At 45.1% G+C, this 14,534-nt stretch overlaps 1 protein-coding gene across 1 annotated transcript in view; it reads right to left on the reverse strand.

Moving 5' to 3' along the window:
- The window catches only part of LOC148453845 (IgGFc-binding protein-like), a 179,757-nt gene extending 166,216 nt beyond the window's left edge, over window positions 1–13,541 (reverse strand). The window contains 5 exon segments of the mRNA XM_088461614.1: window positions 47–614; window positions 767–1,365; window positions 7,167–7,740; window positions 7,863–8,203; window positions 13,307–13,541. Of these exon segments, the coding sequence (XP_088317740.1) occupies window positions 47–614; window positions 767–1,365; window positions 7,167–7,740; window positions 7,863–8,203; window positions 13,307–13,541 (2,317 nt within the window).
- Between the last annotated feature and the right edge of the window lie 993 nt (window positions 13,542–14,534).

Consider the following 14,534-nt stretch of genomic DNA (forward strand, 5'->3'; position numbering starts at 1 on the left):
ATAAAAAGCAACAGAAAGTCCATGAAAAATTGCAAGTTATACTTACTGCAGAACTTGTTGGTTCTCCACGGGTATATGGTGACCCCAGCCTCTTGGCATAAGACTGCATAGCTGGCTATTATTTTGCATATAACATCTTGTCTTCCTTCATAGAAGCAAGCATCATACAAACAGCTCTTGAAGTGACCTTGTGGGTCTATCTTGGCGTGGCACTCCCAGAAAGGACCATTCTTGTCTGTAATTAGTCCACATCCCTGCTTGTTGTTAGTATGTTGAAGTTCCAGTTCTGCCAATTTGGGGCACTGTGCTTTGTCATCTTCATAGCAACCAGACATATTTTGCACCTTCCAGCTGTTGCCAAAGACTGTTGGCTTGGTGGTTAGCTGGTTGTTTTTCATTAGGAAATCATTGTTCTTGTACCCATCAAAGTTACCGCAAAGACCACACACTGCTCCAGCATAGCTCCCAGGAACTGTGACAGTAACACGACTCTCCCAATTGTAAGACACACGTAAACCAAAATTTGTCTGGACTATAGCAGCATCACCCTGCTTGTAGATGGACAGCTTGCCATTACCAACTATGAAGGGGAGGTTTGTTAATATACCATTCAGCTGTGTGGAGAAAAACAATAATGCACATCAATCAAAACAGAAATTAATGGGTAAGCCATGTTTGTAGCTCATTTAACACAATGGTGTGTAATAAATGTATGCCAAATTGTCTACATCACATAGTTGCATGTGCATAATGTTGGTGAACTCACCAAAATCTTATTCTTGAACTGCCTTTGGATGACAATATCAAAGCTATAGAGCTTGACTTGGACTGCGGAGACATAAGACACAACTTTGCTTCCCCTGTTCTCATTCTGAGTATAGACTTGGAAGTCCATCAGATCTTCTGACTTTTTGCAGAGTCCAGCAAACTGATAGATGCATGTACCCTGGAAGTCATATCTCACACCATCAAAAGTAACATAGTGGGGATCTCCTGAAGCAGTGCATGTGCCATAAGATATGGGATAACAGTCTTGGATGCCATTTACCACTGAACATTTCTCTGATGACTTACACTGGGTGGATTTGCATTCAGCGTTCCTGGTGGCAGGATTGCAAGTGCACTGCTTCTCACACCTACTATCACCCCAGAACTTCTCATTGGCTGCGTACAGCTTCCCTTGATAGACACATCCACAATTGGCCTTGGGTATACATTTTCCTTCATCTAGCACGTATCCATCCTTACACTGACAGGTCTCCACGCATGACTCAGAGCACACCGATGGTTTAGCATCATCATTACAGGTAAGTGGACATGCTGGGGCACATAGATTGTACTGGCTGTACTCAGGGCATTGCATTGCTGTAAGAGGAAAAAAACACATCCAATATTTATTCTACTTATCAGAAATCTACATGAATCAGTTAAGTGTATGGATGATTTGAGCCTTCTAGTGTAAGACAAGAGCTAATAAAATCACTTGCACATTTATACCTTATGGAAACAAGGGTAAAAAATAAAAAGCTCTTAGTAATTAACTGGAATTTTCATGAATTACTCTGTATAATGTAGTTTCTGACCCATAAGATAATCAGAGTATTAATGAGGGAGCAGAAAGAGAAAAGTCATTTTCTACCTTTAAATAAATTCAGCTTTACAATACTGTAGCTACAATTTAGTCACACTAAGATGTGTTTAGTGCACTGTCTAATCATTAGTGAATGGACGTATGGACAGTACACTTATATAAAGTGCCATTTCAGGACTATGCCTGAGTTTTACTCTTATGGCAATTAGTTAGTGGAGATAAACTCTATACAAAGACATAAAAGTAACACAGAATAATGTGTCACAAGTCAAAGAAAGTGACCATATCTGCACTGAAAATATTATTTTGTTACACTGTAGCTTACGATAATGTCACATTTAGTTAACTTTCATAAGTTAGTCTGTAAGGAGCTGTAGCAGCAATGTAAGCAAGCTAAGTAACACTGCATAATATAAATATCGAGCCAACACAGGTACCAAGCCAGTAAATACTAATAATCGAAATTCATAAATATTCAAATGATCCAAGTATAGGAGGTTTTTCATGGTATACTTTGCTATTGCTAGGACTTATTAAAGATGTATTGCTCAGATTGGACTGATAAATTGCTGGGATCCATTTGCTACCCTAACTTTATCCATCAAGGTACATTAAAGGATAGTGTGCCTGATTCAGACCCGGTCGCAAGTGATGTGCTCTCGCAACCGGGTCGATGGTGGGCTAGTGTGCATGCGCGAGACCCGGATAGCGACGGGCACTCCGTCTCTCCGGGTCTCGCAACAAAGGGGGCATGCTGTTGTTGTTGAGTGACAGCATGGTGGGCGGGCTGGGGGAGTGGCTGCCCAAACTGAGGCATTCCCTTGTGAACACCTCCATTTGGGGATGGCCCCAGTGACATCACGAGTGATGTCAGTGGGAGAGATTTAGCTCTGTTGGGGCTTGCAGCAATGAGACCCTACCACAAGGGTCTCGTCGCAAGCCCGATGGTTGCGATGGTCTTGACAATCGCACCATCTTCCTGGCCACTCGCTATAGCTGTGGGTGGTCACCCACAGCTATGCGAGTGGCCAGGAGGCGTTCTAAAAAAAAAAAAAAGACCAGCCCTGATTCAGAGAGAGCTCTCTGTCAGAGCGACCGGCTCTGAATCCGGGCAAGTATTTGGTTGAGGTCAATAGGAACTGCTAGTTTGTGGTGAGATGTTGCATTCCCTGGTCCATTGCGAGGGACCAGGAGGAATCAGCCAACACCAATCAGGGGATGTGGCCACAGCTAGTCAAACGCATATGCAGCAGAAGCGGTTTCAGTTGCCGAGGTTGGAGCCTGAGTGTAACTAAAAGCGGTTCCAAGCACCGCTGAAAGGAGCTTGGTGGTGGCTACTTCAGTAAATGCCCACGTGGGCAGATTCAGTGACGTGCGGTCTCTGATGGTGAGTTGGAGACTGAAAGCACTAACCCGTGACCAAAGCCAGCCTAGATGAAAGGCGTCCGGTCACAAATTGGCTGGGAAGCCTTGGCTGGGTGGTGCAGTTTTTCAAAGTGCAGTGTTTTTAAGTGCAATACTGTAGCGTTAGACCTGTGTTAAACCGAAGATAAACAGAAGGAGAAAAATCTAAGTTCCATCAAACAACAAAACCTCAATGGACTAAAGATTCAGGCTACAAATGGACTCCCTGTGCAGTCACAGCAAGAACACTTCTAGTGCTATTAATAATGCTGGCCTTCTGATTCTCGCATACAACTCATTGCTTATCATACTTGTTCCCATGTCAGTTTACATCTTTCCACTTTGAAACACTGTCCTTTATCTTAGCTCTCCTGCCTAGCCTCACTTCCTCTATCTGCTTACAATCTGCATTATTTTTCAAATTCTGCACACATTATATCACCACTTTTAATCCTCCCTATAACAAACTTGTTAATCTGCATACATATTTACCATCACTGTTCTTTCACTTGCATTTCTACAAATCTCTTGCATTCACATTTCATTTCCATTTCCATATTTCATTCCTCTTGTTTACTAATAAAGACCATGACAAGGTTTCATCAACTACATCTTTCACTCAGTCTCTACCTAATCCTCTATTCTGCCCACTGCTTCCACCTTTATCCTTTCCCCCTTATCTCTTCCACCTCCCCCTCCCCTTCTCCCCCCTCCTCTGTATGCCTACTCTTCCCTCCTCTCCCATTACTCCACTTTCTTCCTGTTCTACACCCCCCTCTGTCCTACTACCCCACCACCAAACCCACCTCCTACACTCCTCTCCCTGTCACTTCACCCCACTGCCATCCACATCTCCCTCCTTGCCCACCTCCTACAGGTTTCCTTTCTAGCTCAGGTACCCGCACCATCACTAAACTGTATTCATATTGGTCCACCAAATTAATCTTACCTCCACATTACAGCAACCCGGATAATCTTATTCACATCTCCCCCACAAATGCCATATCTCTATCCTGTGCATTCTGGAATGCCAGGTCAGTCTGTAATATACTGGTCACCACCCATGACCTTTCATCTCCAACTCCCTGAATCTCCTAGCCATTACTGAAACCTGGATTTCACCCTCTGACACCACTTCTCCTGCTGCTCTATCCTCTGGGGGCCTTGCCTTCTCCCACACCCCCCGGCCTGGGGGTCGCCATGGTTACTTCAGGTGGTGTTGGGGTCCTTCTATCCACCAGTTATTCCTACCAGCTAATACCCTCTGAACCATCCCTTACATTCCCCACATTTGAGGTTCAAGCTATATGCCTCTTCCAACCAGTAAACCTCAGAGTAGCTGTCATTTACCATCCCCCAGGCTCTACCTCCAAATTCCTTGACAACTTCACTTCCTGGCTTCCTCACTTTCTCTCCTCAGATCTTCCCTCCATTATCCTAGGTGATTTTAATATTCCTTTTGGCAATCCCAAAGAATCCTCTACAGCTACACTCCTTACCCTCACCTCTTCATTTGGTCTTGCCCAATGGACTTCATCATCCTCCCATGTTAGTGGGCACTCACTTGATCTGGTCTTTACTCACCGTTGTGATATTTCTGATTACTCCAATTCCCCATTCCCCCTCTCTGACCATCACCTTCTCTCTTTTAACCTATCCCTCTCTCCTTCCCCCTTTACCTCCTAAGGCTACCATTACTAAACGTAATATTGAGGCTATTGACACTGTTGCTTTTTCCTTCCCTGTACAATTCCTCCCTTACTTCTGCTCTTGACTCTGTTGCTCCGGCAATAACTACTCACCCTCACAGATCCACACCACAACCCTGGCATTCCCAATGCACCAGATACCTGCAAAAGTGTTCAAGAATTGCCGAGCATCAGTGGAGCAAATCACGCTCTAAGGCTGACTTCCTCCATTTCAAATTTATTCTCTCTTCCTACAGTGCTGCCCTGTCTCTCTCCAAACAAACATATTTCAAGAACCTCATCTCCTCCCAGTCCTCAAACCCCCAGCATCTCTTTGCCACTTTCAACTCCCTCCTCTGCCCTTCCCTTCCTCACCTCCCCTCCTCGCTCTCTGCCCTTGACTTTTCCACCTACTTTACATCTAAAATTGACGCCATACATGAGGACATCATATCCCATCAGACCCTCAGCACTCCTCCCCCTCCTTTCCCTGACCACCCCTTCCCTTCTATCTCACCTACTCTGACATCCTTCTCCCCTGTTTCTGGAGAGGAAGTCATTGCCCTCATCTGGTCCACCCGTCCTTCCACCTCCCCTCTTGACCATATCCCTTCCCGTCTCCTCTCCTACCTGTCTCCTTCTGCCTGTTCCCATCTTGCTCACCTCCTTAATCTCTCCCTATCATCTGGCACTGTCCCTTCTGCATTCAAACATGCCCTTGTCTCCCCCATTCTTAAAAAACCTACCCTTGATCCTATCATACTTTCCAACTATCGACCCATCTCTCTTCTCCCTTTTGCTTCCAAACTCCTTGAGCGTAATGTCTACAACCACCTTACCACCTTTCTTTCCTCCCAGTCACTCCTTTACTCATTTCAGTCTGGCTTCCGTTCTCTCCACTCCACTGAAACTGCTCTCATGAAAGTCAGCAACGACCTCCTTGCTGCCAAATCCAAGGGCCAACTACTCTTTGCTCATTCTCTTAGACCTCTCTGTTGCATTTGACACTGTAGACCACCCTCTCCTACTGCAAATCCTTTACTCTCTCGGTACACGTGGAACTGCCCTCTCCTGGCTTTCCTCCTACCTTTCTGATCATTCCTTCTCAATGTCCTCTCATGACTCCTCCTCCCCCCTCACTTCCACAAACAGTTCAAGTTCCCCAAGGTTCTGTTCTTGGACCTCTCCTTTTCTCCCTATATACGTCATCTTTAGGTGAACTTATAAACTCCTTTGACCTCCAATATCATCTTTATGCTGATGATACTCAAATTCACCTTTCCACCCCTGAGCTCTCCCCTGAGCGCCTTACCCGTATCTACAACTGTCTCTCTGCTGTATCTTCATGGATGTCCCAGCGCTTTCTTAAACTTAACATGTCTAAGACTGAGCTGATCATCTTCCCACCCTCTTCCACTACATCACTTCTCACACTTTCATTATCTATTGATGGCACAACTATCTCCTCTAGCCCCAAAGTGCGCTGTCTTGGAGTTATCCTAGACTCCTCCTTCTCCTTTAAACCACACATTCAGCACCTCTCGCAGTCCTGCCATTTCCACCTAAAAAATATCTCCAGGATTAGACCCTTCCTCACCCAGGATGGCACTATAACCCTCATCCACTCACTGGTCAACTCCAGATTGGACTACTGTAACCTTCTCCTAGCTGGCCTCCCAGTCTCTCACCTCTCTCCACTACAATTGGTTCTCAATGCTGCTGCTCGGTTCGTCTTCCTCTCCAGACGTTCTACATCTGCTTCCCCTCTCCTTCAAGCCCTACACTGGCTCCCCTTCCCCTTCAGATGTCAATTCAAGGTTCTTACCCTCGCCTACAATGCCCTCACCAAATCCTCTCCCGCATACATTTCTGACCTTCTCTCCCTTCACACTCCCACCTGTCCCCTTCGCTCAACAAATGCACACTGCCTCTCTTGCCAACTGATTACTTCCTCCCACTCCCACCTCCAAGATTTTGCCCATTCTGACCCCTACCTTTGGAATGCTCTCCCTCTCCCTATCAGACTCTCCACCTCTCTACAAATCTTCAAATGGGGTCTGAACACCCACTACTTCATCAAGGCCTTCCAGCACTCATCCTAACCCACCTCATGCTCTTTCCTCCCTATCTTCCCCTTCTGTGTCACGCCTGTCTGTCGGCCCCGTCCCTTTAGAATGTAAGCTCTCACGAGCAGGGACATCTTCCCTCATGTGCTTCTCCTTACATTTTCTTCTACTCTTTACTCCCCAAAAGGGCACCTAACACGTGACTGCCAACTCCCGGTAGCTTATTGTGAGTGCATTAATCGCTATTGCAGCAATGTAAATAAATCGTGTCCTTGTCCTGCACTGTAATGTACTGTAAGTTATTTGTTTCTTTTTCACTTGTTAGTTCTATTTACTTTGTAAGGCACTGCGGAACACTTGTGGAGCCATATAAATAAAGGATAATAATAATAATGATAATAATAATCTTATACTTACGACATCCAGAAACTTGTCTCCATTCTCCAATCTGAACCTTGCTTCTCTGGCAGGCATCAGCATAGGTTTTTAAGCTCTGGCACAAAATCTGCTTGGAACCCGCATTCATGCATAGATCATAGACACAGTTATCCAGGTAAGGTTTTGGATCTATGACAGACTGACACTGTCGGAAGGGACCATCAAGCACCTTAGATAAAAGGCCACAACTTTTTTCACTTTTGTATATTTGTTGGGTTTCAAGAGGGCAGGACTTGCATTCTCCATTACAGTTGTGCCAGCAGAACCGGTCACCATCTTCCACTTTCCAGCTTTTGCCAAAATCCTCCAAATTAGGAGCCTGAGTGCCATCTGGTTTTGCCAAGTCATCTGAAGGGTTTCCATTGTAGTTCCCACACAGGCCACAAACACTGCCAAAGAAGCTACTGGAGATGTATATTTTTAGTACAGAGTTCCAGTCATAATAAACCTTCAAGGAAAAGTCAGTTTCAAAAACAACAAAGCCACCAGATTGATAGAGTCGGACCTTTCCATCACTCACACTGAAGGGGAGACGTTGACGTTGGTTGTTCAGCTGAAAAGTAAATATAGATGGGGAAATATATTGATGTTCTTAGCAAGTACAAATACTGGGTTGTTCAAGCTGTATGTAATCAGTTAGATCCCTCCCACACCATCACAAGCATTGCTACTTACCCTCACAAATCCATACTCATATCTCACTACAGAGAAAGTGTTCTCATATACTTGTACTATAATGTAGCTGACATAAGAAACAAGGGTACTGCCTCGATTTTCATTCTTTGCTTCTATATTGAAAGTTGGAAGGCTCTTGTCACTACCACAAGTCTTGGCAATGGTGTAGCTGCAGGTGCCTTGGAAGTCATAATAGCGACCATCAAAAGTGCGGTAATGGGGATCACCGACAGCATAACAATAAGCCTCTGAGATTGGAACACATATTTGTTTTCCACTGGACATCATACATGTCTCTCTAGCTCTGCATTTTATGGTGCTGCAAGATGGACCAACATTATCTGAAAAAAACATAATTTATTTTATTTATTATCAGTTACATATATAGCGCCAGCATATTCTGTTTACAAATGGGAACAAAACAGTAATATAACATGACTGTAATAACAGACACAGATAAGAGGACCCTGCTCACAAGCTTACATTTTATAGGTTAATAAGTATTATTAAACAAGGATAGATGCTACCAATTGCATATTTGCCCAGCCAGATTGCAGAGGTACTTGGCGGGTGTTATGACCCAGTTGCATGAATGTTGGCCTAGGGTCAGGAGGACATGAAAGTGTAGAAATGTTGTAAAGTTACGTATGGACTGTATATAAGAGATGTAATTGGATAGGATAGCCTATGAAGGTTATGTGGGTGGTTCTGGAATATAAGCTTGTCTGAAGAGGTCAGTTTTCAGAAAACTCTTGAAGTTCATTGCAATGCAATTTTAAAAATACATATAGACAGATTAATGTTAATAGCCTTTTTTGAAGAATATGTGCTTCCGGTATTGTAGGTGCTGGAGTCTGATAAATATGCCTTTTAAAGGGTTACATCCACTGGGCCCTAGTCTAAACTGTCCCTGAGTTCCTACCTTTTGGATGTATATGTTTTTCTCTCGGTTGGTTTCCTAAGCACCCATGTGTCCACTTCCAGTATCAGCGTTTCTAAGCTTACGGTAATTTCCAGGTGATCAATGGGACTGAGATGTTGCAAACAAGTAAGCGTTTATTCCAGACTTGAAAAGGCAGAGCCAGTGTAATGGCTCCTTACACAAAGCAAATAGTTCAGGAACAATATTTCAGCTTACATGAGACAGCAGTTCAAACAAGTAGAGTATTTACAGCACAGTCATGGTTCAGGTTGTCAGGCATAGAGAGGGCTGCCAAAGGCACAACCTCTCCCTCACATTCCTCTTGACTAACTCATCTAACCAGGTTATTATACCTTAGCTCAGGGATGGGGAACATCAGGCCCGGGGGCTGTATAAGGCCCTCGAAATCATTTTGTCTGGCCCTCTTAGCTTTTTTCTGCTAGCCTATTCTGGCTAGTAGGGTGCCTAGAATGGCACCCTGCAGTCAGAATCTATGCAGCAGTGCCGTCTGGAGCATCCTTAGGATGCATCAGATGGTCACACTGCTTCACTTACAGTTCTCCGGACCATCCTCAGTGATTGCTGAAATCACCAGCGATTGTGGCCCACCCTGCGTGATGTCACACAGAGGGGGTGCAACCTGCACCAGGCCCGCAAATAATGTTCTATATATTAAAAAGACCCTCAGCAGAAAAAAGGTTCCCCACTCCTGCCTTAGCTGGTCTTAATTAAGGAAAGGGTGTGGTTCCACCTTGGCTATAGAAGGTTAACCCTTTCCTCAGAATGTGGGAGAGATCCACTCTGCCTAATAGCTCCCCTGTTAAAGGGAAGCCCTCAATCCTCCATGGCAGAAGAATGACTGTCCAGCCCTGTTTGGGACAAAAAAGCCACATTCATATGTAAACATCCCGGTCTCTGCCAGACTTAAAGAGGAAAAGGTTGGAGAGCCTGGTACCACCTTCTCAGTCTTTTATTAGAATGTTTCATGGACTGCAACCATTTCAACAGTGCATGATCAGTAACCACAATAAACCTGGACCCACAAAGATAATATTTCGATGACTCAAGAGCCCATTTTATAGCGAGTCATTTTTTTAAAATTACAGAATACCTAGTTTCTTGTGGGAACAAATTTCGACTAAGATATAGGATAGGGTGTTCAATGCCTTCAAACTCCTGACACAAAACTGCCCCCAAGCCCACATCTGAGGCATCTGTTTGTATGAAAAATGGCTTTGTAAAGTCTGGGGACTTTAAGAGCAGGCCTTTACACAAAAGTTGTGGTGAACGCAGACTGACATTCCCTAGACCACTGAAGTTTACATGGGGCCAAATTTTACAAATGATTTGTTAAGCTACAGTAGCTAATTTAGGCAAAAACCTCCTTTAATAGCCTGCCAAATCCAAGAAGGAGCTTATCTTTTTCTTTGTAGATGGAACCGGGGCATTGGCTAGTGTCTGTACCTTACTCACAAGGGGCATCAGACACCCATTTCTCAACACATACCCTAAGTACAGATGTCCCCAGTTACATTGTAGCTTATAGCGCCACAAACGAGAGCATGCATCTCACCACAAAGGTGCACATGCATCGTGCCATGTGATTTACCGCAACTTTATATGCTATGGTGTGCACACCGAATGCACTATGCATTACTATAAAGGTTTGGTTGCATACACAGTGCGCACATCCGCTCATGTGCACGTGTCTCATGCTTTGCGTGGCATGATTCACCACTCTGTGGGCAAACACATAGCTGGGCAAATCTGTGCTTGGTTTCACCTATACCTATAACACGTGTCTTCAAATTAACAGTTAAACCTGCCTCTCACAAAGACTGAAGAACAGCCCTAAGCCTATGGGCATTCCAGTGCTGACTAAATATAACAATATAGTCCATGTATGCTGTAGCATAAATCTGATGAGGACAAAGCACCCAGTCTATTAACCTCTGAGGCACTGTGCAAGCCCAAGGCCTAAAAGATGCCCAACTGAGTAAATAAAGCAGTTTTCTTCCCAGCTTCCTCTGTCTACTCAATTTACCAATATCCCTTTGTAAGATTAAGTGTAGAAATATATCTGGCCCTACCTAATCTATCAAGCATGTCATCAACCCTTGGCATTGAGTAGGCATCAAATTTGGTGGCTGCCTTAACTTTGCGGAAGTTTATGCAGAATCTTGAAGAACCATCTCTTTTCTGGACCAAGACAATGGGACTACACCAATCACTAGATGACTCCTTAATTACGTATGAAGATGGGCGGTAGAACTGAGCTCTCATTGACCAGGGGGTGGTATGTTGTGGCTTCGGGGTGCTGCACCTTTGTGTGGGAGTACCTGAATACGTATGGGGGTAAGGGGGGTAAGGTGCGCTCTTCCTGCTAATAGTGGTGATGGTGATGACTTGTGTTTGTTTGTGAGAGGTGTTAATTGGAATGTTTCTTCTGGTGGTGGTGGTGTTTTGGGAGTGAGAAGGAGGGTGTTATTGGGTATGGTGTGTAGTTTGGAGTAATGTGAAAAAGGGGAATAAAAAAAAAGGGGAATAAGATAGGATCAAAATGAGGCCAGCAAGACACAGTATTTAGGGGTAAAATCTTTTATTGAGTAGTCACAATGCTGCTCTGTTGAGATCCAGGGCAGGTGGACGGGGTTCAGTGATGAGTGGTGGTGAGACTGGGGAGGTAGGTGGACCCTTTAATGGGGCTCCTTCCAGTGCGGTTCAGTGACCTTGCACGTCACCCCTGCTGGACCTATGGTCGACAGTCTAGGAAGTCTTGGGGGGTGCGGGGATGTGCAAAGTGGGTTGGAACACCTGTGCGGCATCCCACGTGTTGGTGTGAGTCTTGGCAGAACTTACCTACCGGTAGGTTTTTTGTTATGGTGATGTAGGTCGATGTTGCGGCTGTTGCAGATAGGTTGGAAGCTGCATGTTTGTTGGTGAGCTGGATCAGCGTGTTGCTGGTTTACTGCAGGTGCATGGCTGTTCTGATTGGTCTGTGGAGGTCAGTGACGGGAGAGGTGCAGCTGAGGTTGACTCTTTGTCATGCCGCTGGTGGTGCGGAGCCAGAGGTGTGGATGGGTGAGCCACTGGGAGACTGGGTTGCAGCATGTGTGCTGGGACCACCCCTGGGGGGTGGTCTGCCTGGGATACTGATTGGAATAAAGCCAGGGAGGAGGGGGGATGTGGAAGGTGTGACTGGGATGGAGCAAGTCACTAGCGATGTTGGCTGTGTGGACTTGCGGCCGGATATGCGGGGTGCACTTATCACTAACAGTCCCTCGTGGAAATGGGGAACAGTGGAGACAACCCTGGCCAGGAGTCAGTTGCTGAGCACGCCTGGGAGGGGGGGAGAGATAGAGGCTGGTCCGGGGTGGAGCCGGTCACTGGAGGTGTGAGTGGTACGGACCAGCGGCAGGTGGGCTGAGAGCTTTCTGCACTGGCGGTCCCTGGTGGGGATGGGGATCTTTAGTGGAGGTCAGCCTGGATCAGTGTCAGGTTTGATGTGAGGGTAGCAACGCGTTTTGGCACAGGTGCCTTCTTCGAGGAGGTGTTAGAGGATCAATGCTTCTGAGGTTCTTATGTAGTGCACTTCCGGGGGTGGGGGTGTGGTCAGGTGACTCATGGGGCCAATAGTGTGTTTGAAAGATGCAGTGCAGGTGTGTGCAGGGATTTGCTGATTGGTGATGCGGTGCAGGTGTGTGCAGGGACTTGTGGATTGGTGATGAGGTGCAGGTGTGTGCAGGGATTTGCTGATTGTTGATGCGGTGCAGGTGTGTGCAAGGACTAGCTGAAGTGATAAGTGTAATCAGATTAGGCCAATGGTGTGTTTGAAAGGTAATGTGGTGCAGGTGTGTGCAGGGACTTGCGGCTTGGTGATGCAGTGCAGGTGTGTGCAAGGACTTGCTGGAGTGATAAGTGTAATCAGATTAGGCCAATGGTGTGGTTAAAAGGTGATGCAGTGCAGGTGTGTGCAGGGACTTGTTGAATGGTGATGCGGTGCAGGTTTGTGCAGGAAATAGCTGGAGTGATGAGTGTAATCATATTAGGCCAATGGTGTGGTTGAAAATGTGGTGCAGGTGTGTGCATGGACTTGCTGAATGGTGATGTGGTGCAGGTGTGTGCAGAGACTTGCTGGAGTGATGAGTGTAATCAGATTAGGTCAATGGTATGGTTGAAAGGTAATGCAGTGCAGGTGTGTGCATGGACTTGCTGGAGTGATGAGCATAATCATATTAGGCCAATGGTGTGGTTGAAAGGTAATGTGGTGCAGGTGTGTGCAGGTACTTGCTGAATGGTGATGTGGTGCAGGTGTGTGCAGGGACTAGCTGGAGTGATAAAAGGTGAGGTGAGGTTATAGGAGTTGAGGGCTGGAGGCGAGCTTGGGTGGGCTGGTTGGAGATTACTTCGTTATAACAGATTTGACTTCGTTGTCAGTGTTGAGTCCCCTGGGGGTTAATGTTTCAGCATGAATATCCTTAATTACCCCTAACTTCAACATGTTTTGTACTTCCTTGATTACCTGTGCTTGCCTGAACTTCTACCCCTAGTGGGGTTACAATGTCATGTAAAACTAAATTGGTCTTCCCTTGTTTATCTGAAAAGACATCTGAGAACAAGGCTCCCCAAGGAAGGCTCAGCTTGTCTATATCCAAAGGTTCACAAGGGGGAGAGACCCAACCAGAGTAGCGAATCTGTGGACAAAGGTCACTATGACCATTACCAGGGTCTGCAAAAAAAACTCTTGGTCCTTTCATGCTTTCAACAGGTTAACAGGGTAGATCTGCCTACCTCTACAGAAGTCAGGTTGAGAATCCTCATAATTTGTGCATTTTAAGATTAATACTGGCATTAGACCGGCATTCTCAATTATATCTACTGCTGCTTCTGCTGCTGAATTGATGCATCCTTTTTTTTCTTGCCATCTGCAGGTAATGGACTACAAGTCTCAGACTTTTGCTATACTGAATATATATTGGCCAGCCTGAGAACTTAGGTAACGGACTACAAGTCTCAGACTTTTGCTATACTGAATATATATTGGCCAGCCTGAGAACTTTTGCTGACAAGCAATGTTATTTAGCATATAACTGCATAGTATATTAGTTTGATGTTTTTTAGTTCTTTGTTTAGTTAGCTCATTGAGCCTGTTATTAGCCTAGTGGTATATGCTGTGTGTTTGTCAGTTTATTGCTAGCCATATTAGTGGGAGGGTGCTGGGCTTGTAAGCAATCAGTAACTTAACATGCCAGGTCTCCTACATATTGGTTATTAGTAGCCTGGAATAGCCTGGCTGGAATTACCCCATTCAGAAGCGCACTATTCAAAAGTGCATTTTAAGATTAATACTGGCGTTAGACCGGCGTTGAAACAAAGTGGAACAGAAGGTAAATAACCGATCTGCACTTCTAAAAACCTAATCTAGATTTGGAGAAAAACCATCAACAAAGGTGATTTCAAAATCTCACTGCTACAAGTTCCTGCTGACTGCATAACCTGGACTTTCAACACTGAACTCTGGTTGCTACAAAAACTCTGCCCATCACCTGCTACTATTTGTGCTGCCTCTTTGCTTAACAGATAATCTTACTGAATACTGTTAATATCAGCTTAACTCTCTAATAATGTATTTTTACTTTAGCTCTTTGGCCTAGTCTTACATGATCTAGCTACTACTACTCTCTACTCTAATATTCAATTTCTGCTCCCATCTTATCTCCACCTTTTCAAAACTCTATAATATATATTGT

This window comes from Taudactylus pleione, unplaced genomic scaffold (genome assembly GCF_031769625.1).
Source record: "Taudactylus pleione unplaced genomic scaffold, aTauple2 ptg001080l, whole genome shotgun sequence".
Taxonomy (NCBI): Eukaryota; Metazoa; Chordata; class Amphibia; order Anura; family Myobatrachidae; genus Taudactylus; species Taudactylus pleione.